A 25333-nucleotide genomic window follows, 5' to 3' on the forward strand; every position below is an offset into this window, starting at 1 on the left:
CAGCGTCCCTTTCATGTCTCGGAGCAGTGCTCCTTTCTCGGTTTTGCCAGTTACTACCATTGCTTTGTGGAGGCAACAGTTGGTGGCCGAGCTTGCAGGCATTAAGCCCAACAAAAGGTCAGGTCAGGCCCTGGGCACCGCATGGACACTTCAGTGTGAGGAAAGTTTTGAGGGCTTAAAGTCAAGGTTGGTTACAGCCCCTGTACTGACATATACTGATTTTTCACGCCCTTTCATCTTAGAGATTGATGCCAGCCATAGTGGCCTTGGGGCTGTCTTACCACAGGAGACGGACAACGGTGTCAGGCCCGTGGCTTACGCCAGCAGAGGCCTTCGGCCCATGGAGTGCAACATGTTAAACTACAGCTCCATGAAGCTGGAATTCCTTGGGCTCAAGTGGGCCGTGACGGAGATGTTCTGGGAGTACTTGTTGGGGCATAAGTGTGTTGTGTACACTGACAACAACCCGTTGAGCTATCTCCTGTCTGCCAAGCTGGGGGCCACTGAACACCGATGGGCTGCTCAACTGGCTGCTTTTGATTTTGACCTAAAGTATCGCTCAGGTCGCAACAATAAAAATGCAGATGCCTTTTCATGGCAGTATGTATCTGCCCCCAACATAGTGGCACATTCCTTGCCTGGAACCTCTGTCCCCACCAGTCTCCATCGAGATTCACGTCCGGCTCCTGTAATGCTGGCAACTCAGTCAATGGTCTCTGTTCTCCCGACCATTCTGCTTCTGACATCTGTTCCTTGCAGGAGGCTGATGCCCTGCTAACGGATGTCTTTGTGATTTGGCGGCGGAAGGCATCGCCTATCTCAGTTGAAAGGGGACAGCTTTCCAGGTCGGCTAAGGCACTTTTGCATTAGTGGGACCGCCTAGGGGAGAAGGACGGGGTCCTCTTCCGCCAGGTCTTCCGCCCAGATGGGGGAGAACAGTTACTACAGCTCGTTTTGCCTGCAGTCCTCAAGCAGGAGACTTTGAACCAGCTACACCAAGAACATGGCAACCAGGGCATTGAGCGTACCGCTGAACTAGTCCGGTAGTGCTGCTACTGGCTGGAATGTCTTCAGACATCAAGCAGTGGGTCCAAGAATGCGAGCACTGCTAGGTTGCTAAGGACTCAGGACGCTTGTCCCATAGCTTCATGGGCCATCTGATCACTTCTAGGCCAAACGAAATCCTAGCTGTGGATTTCACACTCTTAGAGCCTTCCCGGAATGGGTTGGAGAACATTTTGGTCATGACTGATGTGTTCAGCAAGTTCACTGTAGCTATCCCTACACGGGATTAACAGGCCTCCACTGTGGCCCAGGTTCTGCTTTCTGATTGGTTCAGGGTTCCAAGCCGCATTCACTCTGACCAAGGAAGGAGCTTTGAGAGTTCCTTGATCCATCAGCTTTGTTGTCTTTGCGGAGTTGCAAAATCCCGCACCACTCCGTACCACCCAGCAGGTAACGGTCAGTGTAAGCAGTTTAACCGCACTCTTCACAACCTCCTGCCTACCCTTCCACCGTCGCAGAAACGGGATTGGGCCTCTTGTTTGCCACAGGTATTATTCTGCTGTAACACCACACTTCATCAGGCTACTGGGGAGTCTCCTTTTTGTCTGATGTTTGGACAGGAACCCCGACTTCCGGTTGACTTCCTCTTGGGTCAAGTCCAGGACCCAGTACCAGGTGAGGTACAGGGCTGGGTGGTTGAACACTAAGCCAGACTGAGAATAGTCTTTGAGGGTGCACATGAGCAGCTGTTGGCAGCTGCTGGCCGACGGAAGGAGCAGCACGATCAACGGGTCCAAAATGTACCTATGCTGGGTCAGTTAATGTACATGAGAAACCACAGTGCCCGGGGTCGTCACAAGATCCAAGATCTCTGGAGCTCACTACTTTACCAAGTTTTGAAGGCTCCTCTTGGTGAGGGAGCAGTGTACACTGCTGCACCTGTGAATGACCTGCACAAGGTCAGGAATATGCATCACATATGTTTTCTTCTCTTTAATGAATTAAATTACACTTGTTGCAAGGATTCACAATTTCTCTATTTCCTTTTGAAACAACAAACAAACATTTATTCTAACAGTACATATACACACCGCTACCATCACTGTTTCAATACAATGAAATTTTTACAAATGTTTGACAATGAAACAAATGAAAAACCAACAATCAATAAACCCTGTTTAATAGTAACCATTGTGGCAGCTTTATTCCTGAACCCTGAGTTATATTTCTCTTGTATTTACAACTATATTTAACATTTGTTTGACATAATTTGGTCGAGGCAAAGTGTTGCAAGTAGAACATATTGTTCAAACATAAATACACAGGATGTTCTAGAAAAATAAAGAAAACTGTACATATATGAGCTTAAGCTGAAAATTAAATAACATCACAACATATGTTTTAAAAACCCTGAGCAATTATTTTTCAATATTTTTCAAGACTTTTTGGAGTACTGCAGTAGTAAAAGGTATTGTTCAAAAGATTGGAGTAAAGGTTTACAAAAAAGATTTCATGAAGTACAAATGGTATAACTGAAATTACCACCTTATGTTTGTTATGCAGAATTTCTTCTTCCTCCCGGCCACTGTGTGGCACTATGCTAGGGTTATGGTCCCCTGATTGCTGGGTGGTGCAGGTCTGCTGTTTATAACCGGTTGGGCAGCCACACCAAGCCCCTTCTAGAATTGCGGACCAACACCAAGCCCCAGTCAAAACAAAATCCCACAGACACACTAACCAAACTGACAAAAATTATAAAGAGATACACCCAGATGCAATCATCATTAGAGACCCACCCACAGATACAATGGTAAAATATGGGATCTTCAACAAATTCTGTGTCAGAAACCACTTTCTATCATATGTGTGATTATACTGCATCTACAAAAAAATAAAACAATGACAACAATTATTAAAAAGGCCATCCACACTCATTCCAGTGCCGTACTGTCGGTCTATATTTGTTTTGCTGATTAGGCCTGTCCTGCATCTTCTCTACTCTTTACATTGATTGTGGGACGACCTACAAACATAATGGGCATAACTTCCTCCATAAGAATTTTAAAGTCACCTGACTGGCTGTGCTTGTTATGCTATAGATAACTGCTATCAGGGGTGTAGTTAAGCTTTTCAATTTATGTTTGAATGGTTTTCACAAGTTTTCCAATGAATCTCAACTCATTATTGTCCCATTCTTTGGGTTCTGCCACTTTATAGCTTGAAGAAAGAGCCCTAATGTCAAATGACAAAACTTGTAAGATTAATTTCAAAACATTATTGAACCATGTGTGTAAAACTCTTCAAACATTGCTCAGTAGGGGACAGCACATGTTTCCAACATGTGCTAGAACCAGGTGAAAATTGTGCCATATATCAAGTTTGTTCAATAAATCACTGTGTAGGCTGTCTGTCACATTGAGGTCAAGTTTGTTAAATAATCTTAAAATTGGCCAGTAGGGGGCACCACACACTTTTGTTTGGAGGCAAATTAAAGATTCTTCTTGAGAGTAGGTGCTGGATGCAAAGTGTTAAATTACGTATATGAAGAAGTTAAAAATGAACCAACTTCAGTTCGCAAAGGCAACGTTGTTTCAGCGTTACACTATATTTTGGACAATAATTCTTGTGTTTCATACAAATATAACTTTTACATTGCAAATAAAAGTACTCTGTCTGGTTTAGGTGAAACCTCTACCAGTGACATAAGAAGTTGCGTCATAGACCTGCCATCAAATGATCACAGGGTATTGTCACCACCAGTGAGATTAATGCTACTAAAATGATTTCTTTGACAGTTCACATTTTAGATTGGGGTCATTTACTCTTTGCCACATAAGATAGTTGCCTGCTGGAAGGAATCTGTGCACCAGTAAAATCTCTTTATAAAAGCAAGGATCAAATTCATCTAGTTTTTTAGAGGGAATGTACATTCCTGAGGTCTTCACACCCATATGGGAAACAGGACTAAGTCCTGCTTTGACCATACACATCCCCATGTAAACATCATCAATAGGAATAAAAGGGATGGACTGGGACATTTTGTATATGACCATAGCTGTATAGCCAGACAGGAGGAAGCCCCCACCACCACAATAAGGGGGATAAGAGTCTGACTCCTGTACTTGTACTGGGACATAGTACTTGCTCCCTGGGTCTCTAATGGGCCCCGAGGTCTGGAGCAAATTTCCAGTAAAGAGGTGCTTGCTTCCATCATTGTCCCTGAGGCCTTGGAGATACTCAACCATGTTGTCTGTGTTGGCAAAAACATCATCATCACCATTTAGCAAGAAGCGAGCTTTCGGACAATTTCTTTCCATCCATTCTAAGAAGAGTACCTGCTTCAAGGTGAGGTTGTAGAACGTGTCTCTAAAGTCCCATTGAAGAATGTCATTGTATTCATTTTGTTCCATTTCAAGAAGTTTGTTCTGTCTTATTTTTTCAAAACCAGAACCCGTCACTCCTGAGATGAAGATCCTCTTGATCTGCACACCATTGTGCGACCTCTCTTTAGCCCAGGTTTTGCGCAGTACCTCTCGACGTTCATAGTTATCAGGAATGCTTTTAATGACCAGGAGGAGGAAGACTTCTGCAGATTTATCAGCTCCATCACATTTGTCAGGAGTGTCCAGTATCATGGGAAAATGTCGACAGTGTTTATTGTAGAGAAAGTCTTGTATATTTTGAGGAAGAGAGCTGAAGCCTTCGACATTTCCAGCAGACATGTTTGTTTGGCATTTCGGCCAGGAGTATACATAGGAGTTGTTTGAGGGGGACTTTCTTATTTTAGTGCCCTCCTCTCTTACATGTATGGGGCTGCAGATGGGTCTTTTGTCAGTAAAATCTTTACAGAGATGGAAGACCAACAGACTCAAAGCTGCTGCCAGCAAGAAAGACTTGATGCTGATTTTTCCCATCTTTAAAACTCTGCAGAGAAAAAAAAGATTTCTTATCAACACATCTCTGCACACAATTTTGTCATTCATGGAATTAAGTAAAAATGTCCAACACAGCCTCGACAAAATGTCTGCAATAAAAAAAAGCACACATTTCAATTTACTGTGTTGCTTTTTAACACCAGATTCCGAATTTTACATTTGAGGCCATAAATAAACATGTGCTTATTTAGATCCAGCGGATTCAGAACAACGTCATCATTCATTAGTCATTGACCATCATTCCACTCTGTCTTTTAGCTCTGTTTTTGGTCTCCACCGACTCCTGGGAGAAGTAAAATATCTCTACGATGTTAAGCAGCTAGTCACTGAGGTTGTCATTCTGATTCTAAGCAGGGAGTGCTCATGAGTTGCTAACAATAGCTGCCGGCATTGTCTGAAAATGCTATGCGAGTGGTGAGTGTGAATCAAACAGTAAAGTTGAGGCTAACTGCTTAAGAAGGAACTGAAACTTCGATAAATCTCTATAAAGCTACGAGGGGCTGCAGATTTAGATGAGAATTCCCATGTGGGGTCATCATTGTCATTATTCTGAACTGAAATGAGACACATTTTGAATATCACTGTTGCGAGGCAAACAGGAGAGAGCGGATTGAGCTTCTGAGCAGACATGAGGTGTTTTGAAAAATCCTTACCTACTTTATTCTTACATGGAGTGGGGGGGTGGCAACAAATCAAATGCTGTAATGTCTCTTTGCTGTCATGTGTGAATTAGGTTGCACCGGTGATGTCAGACATTAAGTCAGTAAAACAAACTAAAATATGAGCTTAGTGAAAAAGGAACCGCCCAACACAACTTGACGTTTTCACATTTACTGCATAATGACAGAATTAATGAGCTGCCTGGACCTGGCACTAACCACACCCTGTTGCTCAGTGTGAAGAAACTATGCAGCAAAACCCACAACTGACTTATAGCATGACACTTAAAAATCTACCACAACTAAATCAGTCAGTCAGTAAGCTGGGAGCAGCTCCAGTGTATTATATTATACTACTGTGGAAGACTACACGTTGAGCCTGTCAGAAGCCTTAATATCACATTATGTATATTACACAGACACACACACACACACATACACACACACACACACACACACACACACACACACACACACACAAGCATACTCTTCCCTTAACCATCACACATTCATTTCAAAACCTAACCTTCACCTGCTTTTAAAACTTCTTTAAACAGACTGGCCAAAATGTCCTCACTTTGCCAAAATGTCCTCAATCTGTAAAGTCTTTGCTCAAAACCTCGAGTGTCACAAAGAAACACAAATACAAATGCAGTTGGTTACAAATTTACCCTTTAATACATTAATGAACACACTTATATTCCATGACTTAAAAATGACCGGAGTTCATCATTTCTGTCTGTTTAACTCAAATGCATACATTAGAACATTTTAAAAATATGATATCAACATAAGTAGGCTTACAGTCAGTTGTTGGAAAAGCTGGCAGGCAACAAGAAAACCTCCAAAAAATTAAGAAACAATCCACACAGTAAAAACTGGGAAATGGACAGGAACAAAAACCAGCTGAGGAAAACTAATCTGGATTTAACAGGTGATGGGTTTCACATCTGAGTTTAACAAACACTTTGGGGTGGGACAAAGAATCACAATAGCAGGAGCCAAGATGATGACAAGAGCTAAAGCAACAAAGAGACACGCCACATAAATATGAATAACTTTGGTCGAGCAAAACAGGAAAAACATGTATGAGTATCTCTCTCTCTCTCTCTTTCTGTCTCTCTCTTTTTATCCGCTCCCCTTTTCTCTCTCTGTCTGTGTCTCTCTCTTTCTGTCTCTCTCTTTCTCTTTCTGTCTCTCTCTCTGCCTGAGTCGGAGCAGAACACCTGCTGCTCTTCATCAGTTACTCAAGCCCCTTTATATGCTCTGCCCTGCCAGGTCGTAGATTCAGCTTCCACTTAGTAACACTAGCTCCTTATTACATCTATTGTGATTGAAGTCTTTTTGGCCTTGACTCATCACCATTGTGTTCTCCTCTTCTCCCCCGGTCCCTGTCACTCTGAATTACTACAACAACACCGCTCCACTGCTCACTCTGAACCCCAGCTGTCCTCTGCCTCCTGCTCCGTTCTGGTTTTGGATTGAGACCCCCTGCCATCACCTTCATCTCTTGCTGCAGTATTTGCAATAAAAGCCCTGAACTCATCCGCCGTCCAGAGGAACAATGACAGATATTTATCCTTTAGAATTAATATTTGATATGTGATGACTGTTCAAATACACATTTGTACATGTTGTTTTAGTAGTGTTGACCTGGCCTGTGTGACAGCACTGTGTCCTGCTCTCAAGAGGAAAGACAAATAAGCACAGAGGATTTAATTTCCCCCAGGAAAATGATTCTTACTGATAAGAGAGAGGACTCCGGTGAATGTTGGATCAGATACACTCGTGGCAGGAACAGCGACAGCAGGAGTTTCTTGAGAATAATTTTGTCCAGTGTCTGGAAAAACACAGCTGAACTCTGGACTCTCAGACAGCAGGTCGACTACACACCCGTGCCGGGACGTCCACATACATATGATACACATACCCTAAGAAGCAGCAGAATGTCCTAATGTTGAGATGAATCAGTGATTGCAAGGCTCTCACAGGGAACTGGTGTGACTGTTGGTGTTAAATATTAAACTTTCCACTTGTTATCTTTAAGAGTCCAATGTGTCAAAATTGTTCGGCAGGTTTTATTCACCTTGACTAATATTTATCTGGCTTGAAGAAAACAAAAAGGTGGTGACGTGACTCAAACAGTGCGATGTCTGAATTTCAGTGAAAAAAGTCCCAATGAACATAGAATATTGCCTGATACTCACATTAATTGTATCAAGGTTGGAAAACTAAAAATCTGTTTATTTTTCCATGACACATATTTAAATTGATCTTTTTCCTGAATTTCATTGATTAAGAGGTGTACATTGAAACTTACTTGTGTGAAATAAAAATACATTTACTTCTGTTACTGTACTCAGGTAAATGTTCATGTACCACTAAAGTAAGATGAATCAAAATGAAATGAAAGTTGAAGTAAACTAGAGGAAGACTTTTCTGAGACCTGATAGTAGATTTCTGTCTGGTTTGTTGACCATAACGCTTGAGTGGCTTAACAAACAGACTCTTGGTTTTGAATCATAAGACTGACCTGCCATTTAAAGATGTAGACGCCCGGGCATTATTATTTCATGCTGCACCAAAGTTGTTGATTGACTCATTACCAACCATCCTTGTGAAAATCCTTAACAACTTAACTGTGGTGGTAAAGCCGTGTAAGTCAATGTTTTCTTGCTGTCTCCTCTTTGCACATAACATGTTTATTTTCACTGCTAACCTTTTTCTTGCACTGACTTAACAATCAGTGTTCATAATAAAATGAAAGTAAATTTGCTTTATCACAGTTCAAATTTGTGACTTGGACATTTGCATTTCAGCTATTTCAAAAGGGTTTGTTAAGCAGTTGACAGCATCTTTAGAACCAAGTTCACAGCTTTTCAAAGTAAAAAGCTCTGACTTAACTGTATTTGAGTTGAAAAGTAAAAGGATGGTAATATATGAATCCAGATCAGAATGTGGACTTAGAACCCAACATGTGTTGATGTATTTCCATGGAATGTGTAGCCTCTCCCTGTGTAAATACATGATCATAAGTAATGTGTTTAACCATCTCTTTGAGTCCAGTTTTGTTAGCAAATCCAAATCCATGGAAAAGCCTTTAAAGCAAACAGTATGTAATTTCCACACTGTGATGCAACAATGTGCGAAATGCATTATTAGACCCACAGTTGTGCTTTGAGCACTGCTTCTTCTATTTCCTCCTGTGAACTAACAGAACAAACAACTCAGATGAAAACATGACATAACCACCAAAGGTAAAAATGTAAATCTGTATGTGGCTCGACCCTCTGAGAGGGCTGCTTCTGCCAGCACGACGTTTTTACATAGGGTTTGCCTCATAAATTGAACAGAGAGAGAGCCTACTGCCCATCACCTGAAGTTCTTTATGTCAACATTTACTTCAGCCCTTGTGTGGTTTCTGGTATGACTATGTCCTTGTACAAAAGTAGGCCTATATATTCAAATAAATGTCAGTAATATACAGTATGAACTCCTGCTCCTACAAATATTCCTCAATAAAATCCTTTTAAAAATAAAGAAATGGATTCAGTGGACAGATATGCTCGAGCGATTTTATTTTGAAACGGGTACAGGAAGTTTTGCAAACATTTATGTATTGGACTGATAAACGCTGACACTATGCTGAAAGATTTGCTCTGTTTATTTTACTGTGAACCACACAGGGCGCAGAAAAAAACTCAAATGTGTAGAAGAGCAGCTGTACTGCAGTCGGTGTGGCAGCTGTTACTGTTGTCGAGCGTTAAGGACAGAGGATGTCCCAACTTGTGAAGCCCTATGAGACATGGCGATTTGTGAATATGGGCTATACAAATCAAATTTGATTGATTAATTTAGCTCTATGTTGCTTCTCCTTTCACAATCAAAAAACATTAAACACATGCACAAATGTTTCTCCAAATGTTTGCGGCCTCCGACAGGAAATGTGATCAAAGAGAGGAGGAAGTGACAAGAAAAGCAGGATCCAGTTAGGACTGTGTTATGATTCAATTATGAAACACACACCACTGCACACACTATAATGTGGAGCTGCTGTGTTTGCTTTTCCATGGATTTAATCCTCTGTATTTTCTCACCAGCTAACTGCTCCTTCAGGACGTCACCCGTGATACATATAGGTGCTGTAGTGAGAAGAAAACTGCTCCACAGTGCAACTGCAGCCAGTGTGGCCTGCTGGGGATCAAGAGCGAAGGCTTTCAATATTGACTTATCAATCACAGTTGACCTGTTGGTTACCTTTGGTTTAGAGACCAACTATACAAGGAGTCATTGTATTAGATGGTTGATCCACATGTTAGCATAGTAATACGCTAAACCAAGATGGTGAACATGGAAAACATTATAGCTGCTAAACATGTGCATGTTGGCCTTGTCTTTGTGAGCATGTGAGCCTGCTAATGTTGACACATATCACACGTTAACAGGCAGGAAAGGATCAGAAGCATCTTTTTACTAATGATCCTTTTCTTCTTATTAACTGATTATTTTGATGTTTCTCCCTGAAATCCATTAGACTATATGAAATCAGCCTCTATGTTCAGCACAGGGAATTAAATACACTTCTAATCTAAATGTCTTTCCCACAGTTATACAGGGACATTCTTTCAGTTCACTAAACTCAATCTATGATGGTTATCTCCCTATCCTTTATTCATCAGCACATGTAATGTCACCAAACTGGATCAAGCTCAAGTCATTCATGCTCACAAGTGAAGCAACTGACGTAAATGTGTTTTAGTGAAGTAAAGGTTAGCACAGTTTGAACACTTTGGAACGTCGAGGACTGAATTATATGAGTCATAGAATGGTAGAGCATATACCTCCACCAAGGCTCAACTGTCCCTTCAATTTAAGGGATTATACTTTGAAGGCTGGTGCTGCAGTGAGAAGAGGAAACCTCATTCTGAAGAACACGTCAGGCTGGGGCGTTGCACCTGGCAACAATGTTGATGATACTGTCAAATCTTGCCACGTTGCATTCTGTCAGTAGTCCCATCTCAATTATAAATCTTGCTATACAAACAGCAGTGCTAAGATGTGACAGCTCAGGTGTTTCTGCTGCAACTGTTTGTCTTGTTCATTTATGCTGCACGTTGCTGTTCTTCCTGTTGGTCTTGAAACAGCTCATACCCTACATTGTGAAACGTCTCTTTTAGAGCAGTGATAGTACAGATTTGGTCATCTTTGTCGTAACAAATCACTTTGAGCTGCATTTTATGTATGAAAGGTGCTGTATAAATAAAATGTATTATTATAATAGTATTATCTTGAAAGGTTTACATTTGGATCAGAGTGATTCAATTAATCTTGCTTTGGAAAACGCGGCATTAAAACATCCTGGAGAGCAAAGCAAGGGATTTCCAAATCTGATCATTGATGAACCACTGAGCCCTGGAGACAATGAATGTGTGTGTAACACTTCCTGACCTTCTATCCAAAGGTTGAGATATTTTGGTCAGGACACATGTGGTGGACTGACCCAGTGTGTGGCGGCTGCAGACGCTACAGCTCCACTCTGGTACCTGTATATAGGGCCTCGTCCTCATCGGGCCCAGTACAGTGTGTGGTTTGAGGCCAAAGCCGCCACGGGCCGAGTCCTGATAAATGTGGGGCCAGTTCTACGTGCTCTGTGCCAGTCACGCTCATCCGGTGTGCTCCTTATGATTTTTGTTTTTGTTTTCTTCATACATGTGACATGTTTTTGCACAACCTGGATGAGCTGTGATACAATCGTGTGCATCAGCACTCAGTGAACAAATGTAACCTCGAACCAACCTAGATAAAGCAACAAGAGTCCTCAATGTTGCAGAACAGGACAGGATTTCCTGTCAGACTGGATTGTGTGGAGAGAAACAACAGTAGCGTGATAATGTGACCTCAGCAGTAGGTTTAAAACATTCAGTTTCCCCTGTGCTCATTGTCCTATCTCATGTATTTGAACGTGTTGTGAATGAAATGAACTGCCACCACAATATATTTCAAGCAGGTGAACACATGATTGATCGACTTCAGATTTGTAAAATGTTTTGCTGTTTTTTAAGTGTTTGTCATTCTCTGCTCATTGAGAAGAGTTTAAAACCACAGCCACAGTGACAGCCACCACAAACATTTGGTCAAACCAGTAGACTGGATGATTTGGGTGGCGGTCGCCATGTTTGCTGTTGTGAAGGTCATGGTGTTCTTCTGTGGTGTTGAGCGGAGTCTCTCAGCACGTCGCTGCCCCCCGGAGGATACAGAGGAGAACTGCAGCAATAGATGCTCATTCCATGTGAATTAGTGACCAGGTCATTCACATCCTCAGCAGAGTGACTGTATGTCAAAGTTTGGGTAAATAATTATATGTGTATGTTGAATTTGAGTGAAAAGAAGAAAAATACATTGTAAAAAAATCATCATATGTTAATGCACTGTTATTTTTTAAATTAAATTAATCAAAACATGAATAACACTTATGAACTGATTTGGCCTTAACTTAACTTAAGACAGGTCAACAATTGTCATTAGGAACTAGAATGGCATATCTCTGCATAATTCCACCAAGTCCCAACAGCTTCCTCTTTGGATTTGCACCAAATTGGACACATTTATACAAATCAAGTGTCAATTTGTCATATGCAAGTTAACACAGGGTCAAAAGCACAATGAAAGGTGTTGGACAAGAATAAATCAATAAGCTCAGCAATGCAGTAGTTAAATTAAAATAAAAGCAAGGTAGAAAGAGCTTAATAGAAAAAAGTCAAATACATCACGAAACTAAGACTATATACATTCAAAGATGCAATGTGAGATTCGTTGCAAATGAAGTGATGACTTTAACTGTGTGGAGTGTATGTGTGTAGTTATTGCACCATATGTGTAACAGTTGTGATTCACATGTTTCCGAATAATGCGCAAACAGGCAGGAAAAATGTGCAGAGGGTCAAGATCCATGAATTATTACCTGAAAAATCGACAAAAATGTTGTTAAATAGTGAATATGGCCCGAATAACACAAACAAGTTCAGGCCACATTTGGAACCTTTGGTTAATGTGTGGAATTGCTTCGGCTTACTTGTGACTCAGATCTGGCCCGACTGTCATCACTTCATGCAATATGTGGGCTGTATGTGGTGTGAGCAGGATGGATGGACGAGATGAGACCCCGGAGCTGTGTGGTTCGACCCAGCCTCGGCCACAGACCCCTCATGAATGTGCAGCTTGAGAGTATCATTGTGGAGACAGGCAATGCATCGGCCAGGCCTGGAGGTGTGACCACGCACCCAACTGCTCTGACAACAGCCACGAGGACTGTGGACTGTGGTGAGTGATGTGATCTGACTCTTTCATTTCTGCCAACACCACTGACTGTGTTACATTAAAATTACACCTTTATCTAAAGCAACTCACTTTTTTTGGAAAAACAATAAAGGATCCCACTCAGATTTGTTGAGCTCATTGGCTTCTCACACGTGTAACAGAGGAGCTAGGAATAGAACCAACAATTAATAGCTGAACTGCTCAACCACCTGAGTGCAGCATCAATGTGGTGCGTGCAAAGTCGCACCAGGTGTTCTGCTCCGACTCAGACAGAGAGAGATTTTATTTTTTATTTTTACAAAAACCCCAACCCACTATTTTTATATTTGCATTGTTAAAATCTGTCCGTTTTAAAATAAAGTGCTAATGTAAATTAATAATTAAAAATACATCAATCAGTTAAAAAATGTGGAAAAGACAGCTGATCATTGGTTACAGTGCGGATTATGTTTTTAAAGAGAGAGAGAGACAGACAGACAGACAGAAAGAGACAGAAAGTGAGAGAAGGGGGGGGAAGAGAGAGAGAAAGAGTCAGAAATTATAGATTTATTATATCTCTGTAGACCAGCTGTTGGTCTGTGATGGAGCAGATAACCTCACTGTGTCCTGACATCAGCCTGAAACTCTCCAGGTCATGAGTCGCTCTGTAAAAACTAAAATCAATTAAAACAAATACTCATTACTCCTGCAGTCTCTGATAGTGTCAAAAAACCTGCAGCACTGACATCCTGTCCACCTTGTTGGTTGGTGCATATACATTAATAAATACTAACGTTACAGTTTCAAACTGTGATCTCGAATCCTCATTCCACCACATCTCGCACTTTATCTGGACTATCCAAGAAAATGACTATGGCTCCATTCATGCGGGAAGCCGACTTGACGCTGCGGTAACCGAAATGGATGCAGAAATGGACTTATTCTCTTTCCTGAAAACGCGAAAATACCTGATAGTGTCATCAACCAATTAAAAGATGATAAGGTAAATATAGATGTTAACTTTAGTGACATAAAGTAAGCAATACATGTCTAGCCTAATGATGCTAGCTTCCTCTATCTGCTATGTTAATGTAATTTTTCAAACGTTTTTGACATGTGCCTTGCTTATTACAGATCGACATCAACGTCATAGATGTTATGACAGATGAGGAGTTAGGACAGTATATCAAACCATTTGGGGACAGACTTGCACTCAGAGCATTTTGTCGTAAAAGAACTGTGACAAATGAAAAGTCAGGAGGAGTGGAGACAGTTAAGTCCGCTCTCATGCAAAGAGTAAGAGACAGGCTCGGGGAACATCGGAAAACTCCCGCCAACAGAGACACGGAAGGCTCTGGTATTGTTGGCAATAAACATGCAGTCAAAGCCACTCGGCGGGTTGAAATGGGATGGCTCCACTTTGATAACGGCACTTATCACCAGATCAAAACAAGAAATGGAGGTGGAACACGGCACCTGTCAGTCCAGAAATCAGTAACTATGGGTGAACTGCTGGAGACGGGCAAGGGCTTGTTTTTTCAAAATGGATATTCATCCAAAGGACCGGTGGAAGACTTCGAGTTTGATATTCGTGATTACAATCACTATGCGCCGGTATGGCCGGCCACTTGCCGTGCAAGAGAGTTGGAAGTCGGTGTCAATGTGCACATTGCACTGGCAATGGATGGAAGAGAAAGTGCTCTGCCTTACCTGTATGTATGGGAATGTGCCCCAAGGTATAACACGCCAGCGTCCCTTTCATGTCTCGGAGCAGTGCTCCTTTCTCGGTTTTGCCAGTTACTACCGTTGCTTTGTGGAGGCGACAGTTGGTGGCCGAGCTTGTGGGCATTAAGCCCAACAAAAGGTCAGGTCACGCCCTGGGCACCGCATGGACAGTTCAGTGTGAGGAAAGTTTTGAGGGCTTAAAGTCAAGGTTGGTTACAGCCCCTGTACTGACATATACTGATTTTTCACGCCCTTTCATCTTAGAGATTGATGCCAGCCATAGTGGCCTTGGGGCTGTCTTACCACAGGAGACGGACAACCGTGTCAGGCCCGTGGCTTACGCCAGCAGAGGCCTTCGGCCCATGGAGTGCAACATGTTAAACTACAGCTCCATGAAGCTGGAATTCCTTGGGCTCAAGTGGGCCATGACGGAGATGTTCTGGGAGTACTTGCTGGGGCATAAGTGTGTTGTGTACACTGACAATAACCCGTTGAGCTATCTCCTGTCTGCCAAGCTGGGGGCCACTGAACACCGATGGGCTGCTCAACTGGCTGCTTTTGATTTTGACCTAAAGTATCGCTCAGGTCGCAGCAATAAAAATGCAGATGCCCTTTCATGGCAGTATGTATCTGCCCCCAACATAGTGGCACATTCCTTGCCTGGAACCTCTGTCCCCACCAGTCTCCATCGAGCTTCACGTCCGGCTCCTGTAATGCTGGCAACTCAGTCAATGGTCTCTGTTCTCCTGTCCCATTCTGCTTCTGACATCTGTTCCTTGCAGGAGGCTGATGCCCTGCTAAAGGATGTCTTTGTGTTTTGGCAGCGGAAGGCATCGCCTATCTCAGTTGAAAGGGGACAGCTTTCCAGGTCGGCTAAGGCACTTTTGCATCAGTGGGACCGCCTAGGGGAGAAGGACGGGGTCTTCCGCCCAGATGGGGGAGAACAGTTACTACAGCTCGTTTTGCCTGCAGTCCTCAAGCAGGAGACTTTGAACCAGCTACACCAAGAACATGGCCACAAGGGCATTGAGCGGACCACTGAACTAGTCCGGCAGTGTGTACCTATGCTGGGTCAGTTAATGTACCTGAGAGACCACAGTGCCCGGGGTCGTCACAAGATCCAAGATCTCTGGAGCTCAGTAATTTACCAAGTTTTGAAGGCTCCTCTTGGTGAGGGAGCAGTGTACACTGTTGCACCTGTGAATGACCTGCACAAGGTCAGGAATATGCATCGGGACATGTTAAAGGCCATAGTCCGGCCTGAGGTTCCTGAGTCCCCACCGCGGTCGGCGTACCCACCTCCCCTGGTGGCACTCGATGGTAGCTCTTCTGGTGAGAGTGACTTATGGCTCTTGGTCCCAGAAACTCCTTATCCATCCATCGCAGTAGTACCAAGCTCCTCTGGTCGTACGGGTCCTCCTGTTGGGGACCGGGTAGGGGCTGGGATCATTTTGGACACACCTCCAGCCCATGGCAGTCCTGCACAGCTAGCCTTTCCGTTGTCCCCAACTGATCAGTCCAGTACGAGCCAGCAGGCATTGCGTCGGACAGCCCGTTCCACAGCTGGTCACCATTCTAATGTCCACCATCTCCCTCAGTCTTCAGCTCATGTGGATAATACAGCCAGAGGACCTCAAGGGCTGGTAGGTAATGCCCAGTTAGCCATCTTTAGGCCTTGGTGTTAGCGTTGTGACCTTTTGTTGGTCCATCGTCGGGCCGACGATGCAAAAGTGGGGGGTAGATGTAGCCGGAGGTTTTCTTCCTCCCGGCCACTGTGTGGCACTATGCTAGGGTTATGGCCCCCTGATTGCTGGGTGGCGCCGGTCTGCTGTTTATAAGCGGGTGAGAGGGCACACCACGCCCCTTCCTTCCACTCTTTGATCCCTTGGGTGGTGGCTGCAGCCAAATAGAAACGGGGGGGGGGATTATTGCAAAGGTCAGGTTTTAGTTTGTGTTTTCTGTTCTTAGTGCAATAGTCTAATAATTTGATTTTCTTTAGTATGTTTTCAAATTTGTGTGATGAAGGATTTGTGCTATTTAGAATATTTATTCTATATTTTATTTGTATATTGTTCATTCTTAATATTTTACATTATTGTTGTTCTCTGCTCTTGTTACATTTTTTTTATATATCCGATTGTATATATTTGCCACTTTTTATATATAGTGTCTATTTATTTAAGTTCTGATAACTTCTACTGTTTTGTGCAGAATTGCCTCACGTATATAGTTATAATAAAAAACTAGCTAACTTTTTTTTGGGGGGGGGGCTTCTGAATCTGGTGTTGCTTTTTAACACCAGATTCAGAATTTTACATTTTTACATTTGAGGCCGAACAGAACACGTTTTCTTCTCTTTAATAAATTAAATTACACTTGTTGCAAGGATTCACAATTTCTCTGTTTCCTTTTGAAACAACAAACATTTATTCTAACAGTAGATAAACACACCGCTACCCTCACTGTTTTAATACAATGACATTTTTACAAATGTTTGACAATGAAACAAATGAAAAACCAACAATCAAAACCCCTGTTTAATAGTAACCATTGTGGCAGCTTTATTCCTGAACCCTGAGTTATATTTCTCTTGTATTTACAACTATATTTAACATTTGTTTGACATAATTTGGTCGAGGCAAAGTGTTGCAAGTAGAACATATTGTTCAAACATAAATACACAGGATGTTCTACAAAAATAAAGAAAACTGTACATATATGAGCTTAAGCTGAAAATTAAATAACATCACAACATATGTTTTAAAAACCCTGAGCAATTATTTTTCAAGACTTTTTCAAGACTTTTTGGAGTACTGCAGTAGTAAAAGGTATTGTTCAAAAGATTGGAGTAAAGGTTTACAAAAAAAGATTTCATGAAGTACAAATGGTATAACTGAAATTACCACCTTATGTTTGTTATGCAGAATTGCTTCTTCCTCCCGGCCACTGTGTGGCACTATGCTAGGGTTATGGTCCCCTAATTGCTGGGTGGCGCCGGGATGCTGTTTATAACCGGTTGGGCAGCCACACCACGCCCCTTCCTAGAATTGCGGACCAACACCAAGCCCCAGTCAAAACAAAATCCCACAGACACACTAACCAAACTGACAAAAATTATAAAGAGATATAACACACAAAACACACACCCAGATGCAATCATCATTAGAGACCCACCCACAGATACAATGGTAAAATATGGGATCTTCAACAAATTCTGTGTCAGAAACCACTTTCTATCATATATGTGATTATACTGCATCTACAAAAAAATAAAACAATGACAACAATTATTAAAAAGGCCATCCACACCCATTCCAGTGCCGAACTGTCGGTCTATATTTGTTTTGCTGATTAGGCCTGTCCTGCATCTTCTCTACTCTTTACATTCATTGTGGGACGACCTACAAACATAATGGGCATAACTTCCTCCATAAGAATTTAAAGTCACCTGACTGGCTGTGCTTGTTATGCTATGGATAGCTGCTATCAGGGGTGTAGTTAAGCTTTTCAATTTATGTATGAATGGTTTTCACAAGTTTTCCAATGAATCTCAACTCATTATTGTCCCATTCTTTGGGTTCTGCCACTTTACAGCTTGAAGAAAGAGCCCTAATGTCAAATGACAAAACTTGTAAGATTAATTTCATAACATTATTGAACCATGTGTGTAAAACTCTTCTAAAATTGCTCAGTAGGGGACAGCACATGTTTCCAACATGTGCTAGAACCAGGTGAAAATTGTGCCATATATCAAGTTTGTTCAATAAATAACTGTGTATTCTGTCTGTCACATTGAGGTCAAGTTTGTTAAATAATCTAAAAAGGGGCCAGTAGGGGGCACCATATACTTTTGTTTGGAGCCAAATTAAAGATTCTTCTTGAGAGTAGGTGCTGGATGCAAAGTGTTAAATTACGTATATGAAGAAGTTAAAAATGAACCAACTTCAGTTCGCAAAGGCAACGTTGTTTCAGCGTTACACTATATTTTGGACAATAATTCTTGTGTTTCATACAAATATAACTTTTACATTGCAAATAAAAGTACTCTGTCTGGTTTAGGTGAAACCTCTACCAGTGACATAAGAAGTTGCGTCATAGACCTGCCATCAAATGATCACAGGGTATTGTCACCACCAGTGAGATTAATGCTACTAAAATGATTTCTTTGACAGTTCACATTTTAGATTGGGGTCATTTACTCTTTGCCACATAAGATAGATGCCTGCTGGAAGGAATCTGTGCACCAGTAAAATCTCTTTATAAAAGCAAGGATCAAATTCATCTAGTTTTTTAGAGGGAATGTACATTCCTGAGGTCTTCACACCCATATGGGAAACAGGACTAAGTCCTGCTTTGGCCATACACATCCCCATGTAAACATCATCAATAGGAATAAAAGGGATGGACTTGGACATTTTGTATATGACCATAGCTGTATAGCCAGACAGGAGGAAGCCCCCACCACCACAATAAGGGGGATAAGAGTCTGACTCCTGTACTTGTACTGGGACATAGTACTTGTTCCCTGGTGATCTAATGGGCCCCACATACTGGATTAAATGTCCAGTTAAGAGGTGCTTGCTTCCATCATTGTCCCTGAGGCCTTGGAGATACTCAACCATGTTGTCTGTGTTGGCAAAAACATCATCATCACCATTTAGCAAGAAGCGAGCTTTCGGACAATTTCTTTCCATCCATTCTAGGAAGAGTACCTGCTTCAAGGTGAGGTTGTAGAACGTGTCTCTAAAGTCCCATTGAAGAATGTCATTGTATTCATTTTGTTCCATTTCAAGAAGTTTGCTCTGTCTTATTTTTTCAAAACCAGAACCCGTCACTCCTGAGATGAAGATCCTCTTGATCTGCACACCATTGTGCGACCTCTCTTTAGCCCAGGTTTTGCGCAGTACCTCTCTGCGATCAAAGTTATCAGGAATGCTTTTTATGACCAGGAGGAGGAAGACTTCTGCAGATTTATCAGCTCCATCACATTTGTCAGGAATGTCCAGTATCATGGGAAAATGTCGACAGTGTTTATGGTAGAGAAAGTCTTGTATATTTTGAGGAAGAGAGCTGAAGCCTTCAACATTTCCAGCAGATGTGTTTGTTTGGCATTTCGGCCAGGAGTATACATAGGAGTTGTTTGAGGGGGACTTTCTTATTTTAGTGCCCTCCTCTCTTACATGTATGGGGCTGCAGATGGGTCTTTTGTCAGTAAAATCTTTACAGAGATGGAAGACCAACAGACTCAAAGCTGCTGCCAGCAAGAAAGACTTGATGCTGATTTTTCCCATCTTTAAAACTCTGCGGAGAAAAAAAAAGATTTCTTATCAACACATCTCTGCACACAATTTTGTCATTCATGGAATTAAGTAAAAATGTCCAACACAGCCTCGACAAAATGTCTGCAATAAAAAAAAGCACACATTTCAATTTACTGTGTTGCTTTTTAACACCAGATTCCGAATTTTACATTTGAGGCCATAAATAAACATGTGCTTATTTAGATCCAGCGGATTCAGAACAACGTCATCATTCATTAGTCATTGACCATCATTCCACTCTGTCTTTTAGCTCTGTTTTTGTTCTCCACCGACTCCTGGGAGAAGTAAAATATCTCTACGATGTTAAGCAGCTAGTCACTGAGGTTGTCATTCTGATTCTAAGCAAGGAGTGCTCATGAGTTGCTAACAATAGCTGCCGGCATTGTCTGAAAATGCTATGCGAGTGGTGAGTGTGAATCAAACAGTAAAGTTGAGGCTAACTGCTTAAGAAGGAACTGAAACTTCGATAAATCTCTATAAAGCTACGAGGGGCTGCAGATTTAGATGAGAATTCCCATGTGGGGTCATCATTGTCATTATTCTGGACTGAAATGAGACACATTTTGAATATCACTGTTGCGAGGCAAACAGGAGAGAGCGGATTGAGCTTCTGAGCAGACATGAGGTGTTTTGAAAAATCCTTACCTACTTTATTCTTACATGGAGTGGGGGGGTGGCAACAAATCAAATGCTGTAATGTCTCTTTGCTGTCATGTGTGAATTAGGTTGCACCGGTGATGTCAGACATTAAGTCAGTAAAACAAACTAAAATATGAGCTTAGTGAAAAAGGAACCGCCCAACACAACTTGACGTTTTCACATTTACTGCATAATGACAGAATTAATGAGCTGCCTGGACCTGGCACTAACCACACCCTGTTGCTCAGTGTGAAGAAACTATGCAGCAAAACCCACAACTGACTTATAGCATGACACTTAAAAATCTACCACAACTAAATCAGTCAGTCAGTAAGCTGGGAGCAGCTCCAGTGTATTATATTATACTACTGTGGAAGACTACACGTTGAGCCTGTCAGAAGCCTTAATATCACATTATGTATATTACACACACACACACACACACACACACACACACACACACACACACACACACACACACACACACACACACACAAGCATACTCTTCCCTTAACCATCACACATTCATTTCCAAACCTAACCTACACCTGCTTTTAAAACTTCTTTAAACAGACTGGCCAAAATGTCCTCACTTTGCCAAAATGTCCTCAATCTGTAAAGTCTTTGCTCAAAACCTCGAGTGTCACAAAGAAACACAAATACAAATGCAGTTGGTTACACATTTACCCTTTAAAACATTAATTAACACTCTTATATTCCATGACTTAAAAATGACCGGAGTTCATCATTTCTGTCTGACTCAAATGCATACATTAGAACATTTTAAAAATATGATATCAACATAAGTAGGCTTACAGTCAGTTGTTGGAAAAGCTGGCAGGCAACAAGAAAACCTCCAAAAAATTAAGAAACAATCCACACAGTAAAAACTGGGAAATGGACAGGAACAAAAACCAGCTGAGGAAAACTAATCTGGATTTAACAGGTGATGGGTTTCACATCTGAGTATAACAAAGCAAATAATGAGCAAAACGGGAAAAATATGGCTGAGTATCTCTCTCTCTCTCTCTCTTTCTGTCTCTCTCTTTTTATCCGCTCCCCTATTCTCTCTCTGTCTGTGTCTCTCTCTTTCTGTCTCTCTCTTTCTCTTTCTGTCTCTCTCTCTGCCTGAGTCGGAGCAGAACACCTGCTGCTCTTCATCAGTTACTCAAGCCCCTTTATATGCTCTGCCCTGCCAGGTCGTAGATTCAGCTTCCACTTAGTAACACTAGCTCCTTATTACATCTATTGTGATTGAAGTCTTTTTGGCCTTGACTCATCACCATTGTGTTCTCCTCTTCTCCCCCGGTCCCTGTCACTCTGAATTACTACAACAACACCGCTCCACTGCTCACTCTGAACCCCAGCTGTCCTCTGCCTCCTGCTCCGTTCTGGTTTTGGATTGAGACCCCCTGCCATCACCTTCATCTCTTGCTGCAGTATTTGCAATAAAAGCCCTGAACTCATCCGCCCTCTCCTGTTTTGTGTCTGCACTTGGGTCCACTAATTAACTGCCACCTTACACAAGGAAAGTAGAAAAACCCAAACCCAAAAGTCATGAAACAGAGACTTTCAAAAACTGACAACAAAGTTCATTTAAAAGTCCTGTATAGGGACAGATCCCGACACTGACCATCACAATAATAATATCCCCAAATATTCTCTATAAATGGCAACGGTGGAATTAAATCAATCAATTACTTTAGAGCCGTTTTGTGGTACTTTCTCAGTGGGAAATAATATTTAGTAATATGTTGGAGCGACAAGAACACTATTTATGAAACATTCCACTACATAAATGAACACTGCTCATGCATTCTGAACAAGGTGACGTCATGTGTTGCTGAACTGCAATGTGGTTCTGTTGTGTCACATTAGTAGAACAGAGCTCAACATTTCATGTGACAAGGGAGGCACCTGCCAATCAAATCATTCTTAAATAAACACTCAAGTGCATGCATGAGCCAATCAAATCCTGTTAATGTAAACGAGAAGGTGGAGGTAGTTGGCTAACATGGAGTGTGCTCATCTGGTTATTTCCTGTGTACTTCCCTATAGCATTGCATTGATAGCCAGCATGGCACGTTTGAAAGCCAGCTATCCCGAGCATGAAGCTGTGATTGTTTTCATTATGACAGTTGTGCCAAAAAAACTCAAAAACAATAACTGGAAAATAATATTATTATAAATGAAACACATTTCATTAAAATCTTTTTTAACAAAATCCTGACAAACATTTTATATAGATGGAACAGAGATGATCTTACCATAAACTGCCTATATATTGCTTATAGGCCTATTTCCTCATTCTGGGCCACTGTTTGCTGTAACCAAGGTAACAGCCACACTTCTTTTAGTAGATTGACAAACAGAACTCAAAGACCATGAATAAAATTGAGGTGAAGTGCCACATAAGGATCAAAAATGACTTTTGCTAACTATTTTTACTGGTTTGTAGACACATTAAATACGTTATTATTGGCGACCTTGAGGATTCATCAGGATAAAGTACATGTGGTCAATAAGAGTCTCAGTGCCGTGCAGCATGTTGGACTAGAGGAAGAAGTCATAAGAAGAATCAGGTGACAATGAGCTGCCTATATTTAACTCACTGACACTTGCCTGTTAAACACCGCTCTCTGACAGAGAGGAATAAAGTAAAGGCCTAGAAATAAAATCAATCTACTGACACGTCGTCTGTTAGTGAGTGAAATGAACATCCACAGTCAGGTGGGATCATGACTGTGTTCATGTTTTAAACCGATCAATCAAAAGTTCCAGCGACACTGTGGCTCATCTGAAACCTCTCCCGTTACTTTACATCGGAAAACTCACTTCCGCTCCGTCCGCTCCAGCTCAGTTGTTAGGACATGTCGTATAGTTACCGGAGAGAAACCACGTGATGAAACTGAAGTCTACTCACCGTAGAAAAGCTCTTAGTCCCATTAATGCGTGTAGATGCACAGATTATTATTAAATTCAATGTTCAAATCTCATGTCTCTGAGCTTCGGTATGAGCTGGGCGGTGCCTGTTCCTGCTGACAGTTCCACCACCAACACCGTCGGTCTGTCTGTCTGTCTGTCTGTCTGACTGTCTGTCTGTCTGTCTGTCTGATTGTCTGTCTGTCTGTCTGTCTGATTGACTGACTGTCTGTCTGTCTGTCTGACTGTCTGTCTGTCTGTCTGATTGTCTGTCTGTCTGATTGTCTGTCTGTCTGACTGACTGTCTGTCTGTCTGTCTGTCTGATTGTCTGTCTGTCTGATTGTCTGTCTGTCTGACTGACTGTCTGTCTGTCTGTCTGTCTGTCTGTCTGTCTGATTGTCTGTCTGTCTGATTGTCTGTCTGTCTGACTGACTGTCTGACTGTCTGTCTGTCTGATTGTCTGTCTGTCTGACTGACTGTCTGACTGTCTGTCTGTCTGACTGACTGTCTGTCTGTCTGATTGTCTGTCTGTCTGACTGACTGTCTGACTGTCTGTCTGTCTGACTGTCTGTCTGTCTGTCTGACTGTCTGACTGAAAACGAGGAAGTGTGAGCTGAATGTGTCCTGCACTGCGTTGCTAATGATTACTTAGTGTTCATTGTTTAAGTCCTTTTCTTTCCAGTCTTAGTGATAAAGCTGTGATAACCAGCTGCTGCCTTCATGTTAATATTTACAGAAATGATGGTGGCATCAATCATTTACTAACATTCAAAGACAATAAACCTTGATTTTATGGTCTTTTCCCTTGGTGACGCAGTAGTATTCAGTAAAAACTGTCAAGTTAAGTTAGCAATATATTTTCTTTTGATCGATGAACTGATTAATCGACAAAATGCAGCATTGAAAACATACCAAACAGAAAGTAAATTCAAAATAGTAAACATGGAACTTAAAATTATGCTTATCGCCACTGTACAACATCCTAATCTCTGTGTGTGGAAAGGATTGCTCAACAGGTCTTAACCCCATGAAATGCACAATGACATATGCTGAATGTTGGATGTTTATGACTCAGCGGGGAGTAACCATATCAAAGTTTATATTGACATTATCATTTTATATTGACGTCACATATGTCATTTTAATGTTAGGGGGCAGCCAGAGGAACAATGACAGATATTTATCCTTTAGAATTAATATTTGATATGTGATGACTGTTCAAATACACATTTGTACATGTTGTTTTAGTAGTGTTGACCTGGCCTGTGTGACAGCACTGTGTCCTGCTCTCAAGAGGAAAGACAAATAAGCACAGAGGATTTAATTTCCCCCAGGAAACTGATTCTTACTGATAAGAGAGAGGACTCCGGTGAAAGTTGGATCAGATACACTCGTGGCAGGAACAGCGACAGCAGGAGTTTCTTGAGAATAATTTTGTCCAGTGTCTGGAAAAACACAGCTGAACTCTGGACTCTCAGACAGCAGGTCGACTACACACCCGTGCCGGGACGTCCACATACATATGATACACATACCCTAAGAAGCAGCAGAATGTCCTAATATTGAGATGAATCAGTGATTGCAAGGCTCTCACAGGGAACTGGTGAACTTTCCACTTATCTTTAAGAGTCCAATGTGTCAAAATTGTTCGGCAGGTTTTATTCACCTTGACTAATATTTATCTGGCTTGAAGAAAACAAAAAGGTGGTGACGTGACTCAAACAGTGCGATGTCTGAATTTCAGTGAAAAAAGTCCCAATGAACATAGAATATTGCCTGATATTCACATTGCTTGTATCAAGGTTGGAAAACTAAAAATCTGTTTATTTT

General features: G+C 41.7%; 1 protein-coding gene and 2 pseudogenes across 2 annotated transcripts; 1 reads left to right on the forward strand and 2 right to left on the reverse strand.

Moving 5' to 3' along the window:
• Positions 1-16509, forward strand: part of LOC138407302 (uncharacterized) — a 31810-nt pseudogene extending 15301 nt beyond the window's left edge.
• Positions 2183-6543, reverse strand: LOC138407176 (N-acetyllactosaminide beta-1,3-N-acetylglucosaminyltransferase 3 pseudogene; annotated as a pseudogene).
• Positions 16510-17015: 506 nt separating the features above from the next.
• LOC138407177 (N-acetyllactosaminide beta-1,3-N-acetylglucosaminyltransferase 3-like) lies at positions 17016-24093 on the reverse strand. 2 transcript variants are annotated; one of them, XM_069521818.1, is made up of 2 exons: positions 23504-24093; positions 17016-19921 (listed from the first exon to the last, which is right to left on the reverse strand). In XM_069521818.1, the coding sequence occupies exons 1-2, from the start codon at positions 23524-23526 to the stop codon at positions 18772-18774; spliced, it is 1173 nt and encodes a 390-aa protein (XP_069377919.1). In that variant the 5' UTR covers positions 23527-24093; the 3' UTR covers positions 17016-18771. The 2 variants fall into 2 exon arrangements, with proteins under 2 accessions (XP_069377919.1, XP_069377920.1); XM_069521819.1 differs by lacking the exon at positions 23504-24093 and adding an exon at positions 21397-23440.
• Positions 24094-25333: the final 1240 nt, after the last annotated feature.

Source organism: Paralichthys olivaceus, chromosome 3 (assembly GCF_024713975.1).
Source record: "Paralichthys olivaceus isolate ysfri-2021 chromosome 3, ASM2471397v2, whole genome shotgun sequence".
Classification (NCBI taxonomy): domain Eukaryota; kingdom Metazoa; phylum Chordata; class Actinopteri; order Pleuronectiformes; family Paralichthyidae; genus Paralichthys; species Paralichthys olivaceus.

Coding starts and splice junctions, on each gene's coding strand:
- LOC138407177 (XM_069521818.1), bottom strand. CDS start 23,526: ATGGGACTAAGAGCTTTTCTACG. Junction 19,922..23,503: donor GGACTAAGAGCTTTTCTACG/GTGAGTAGACTT, acceptor TTTTCTCCGCAG/AGTTTTAAAGATGGGAAAAA.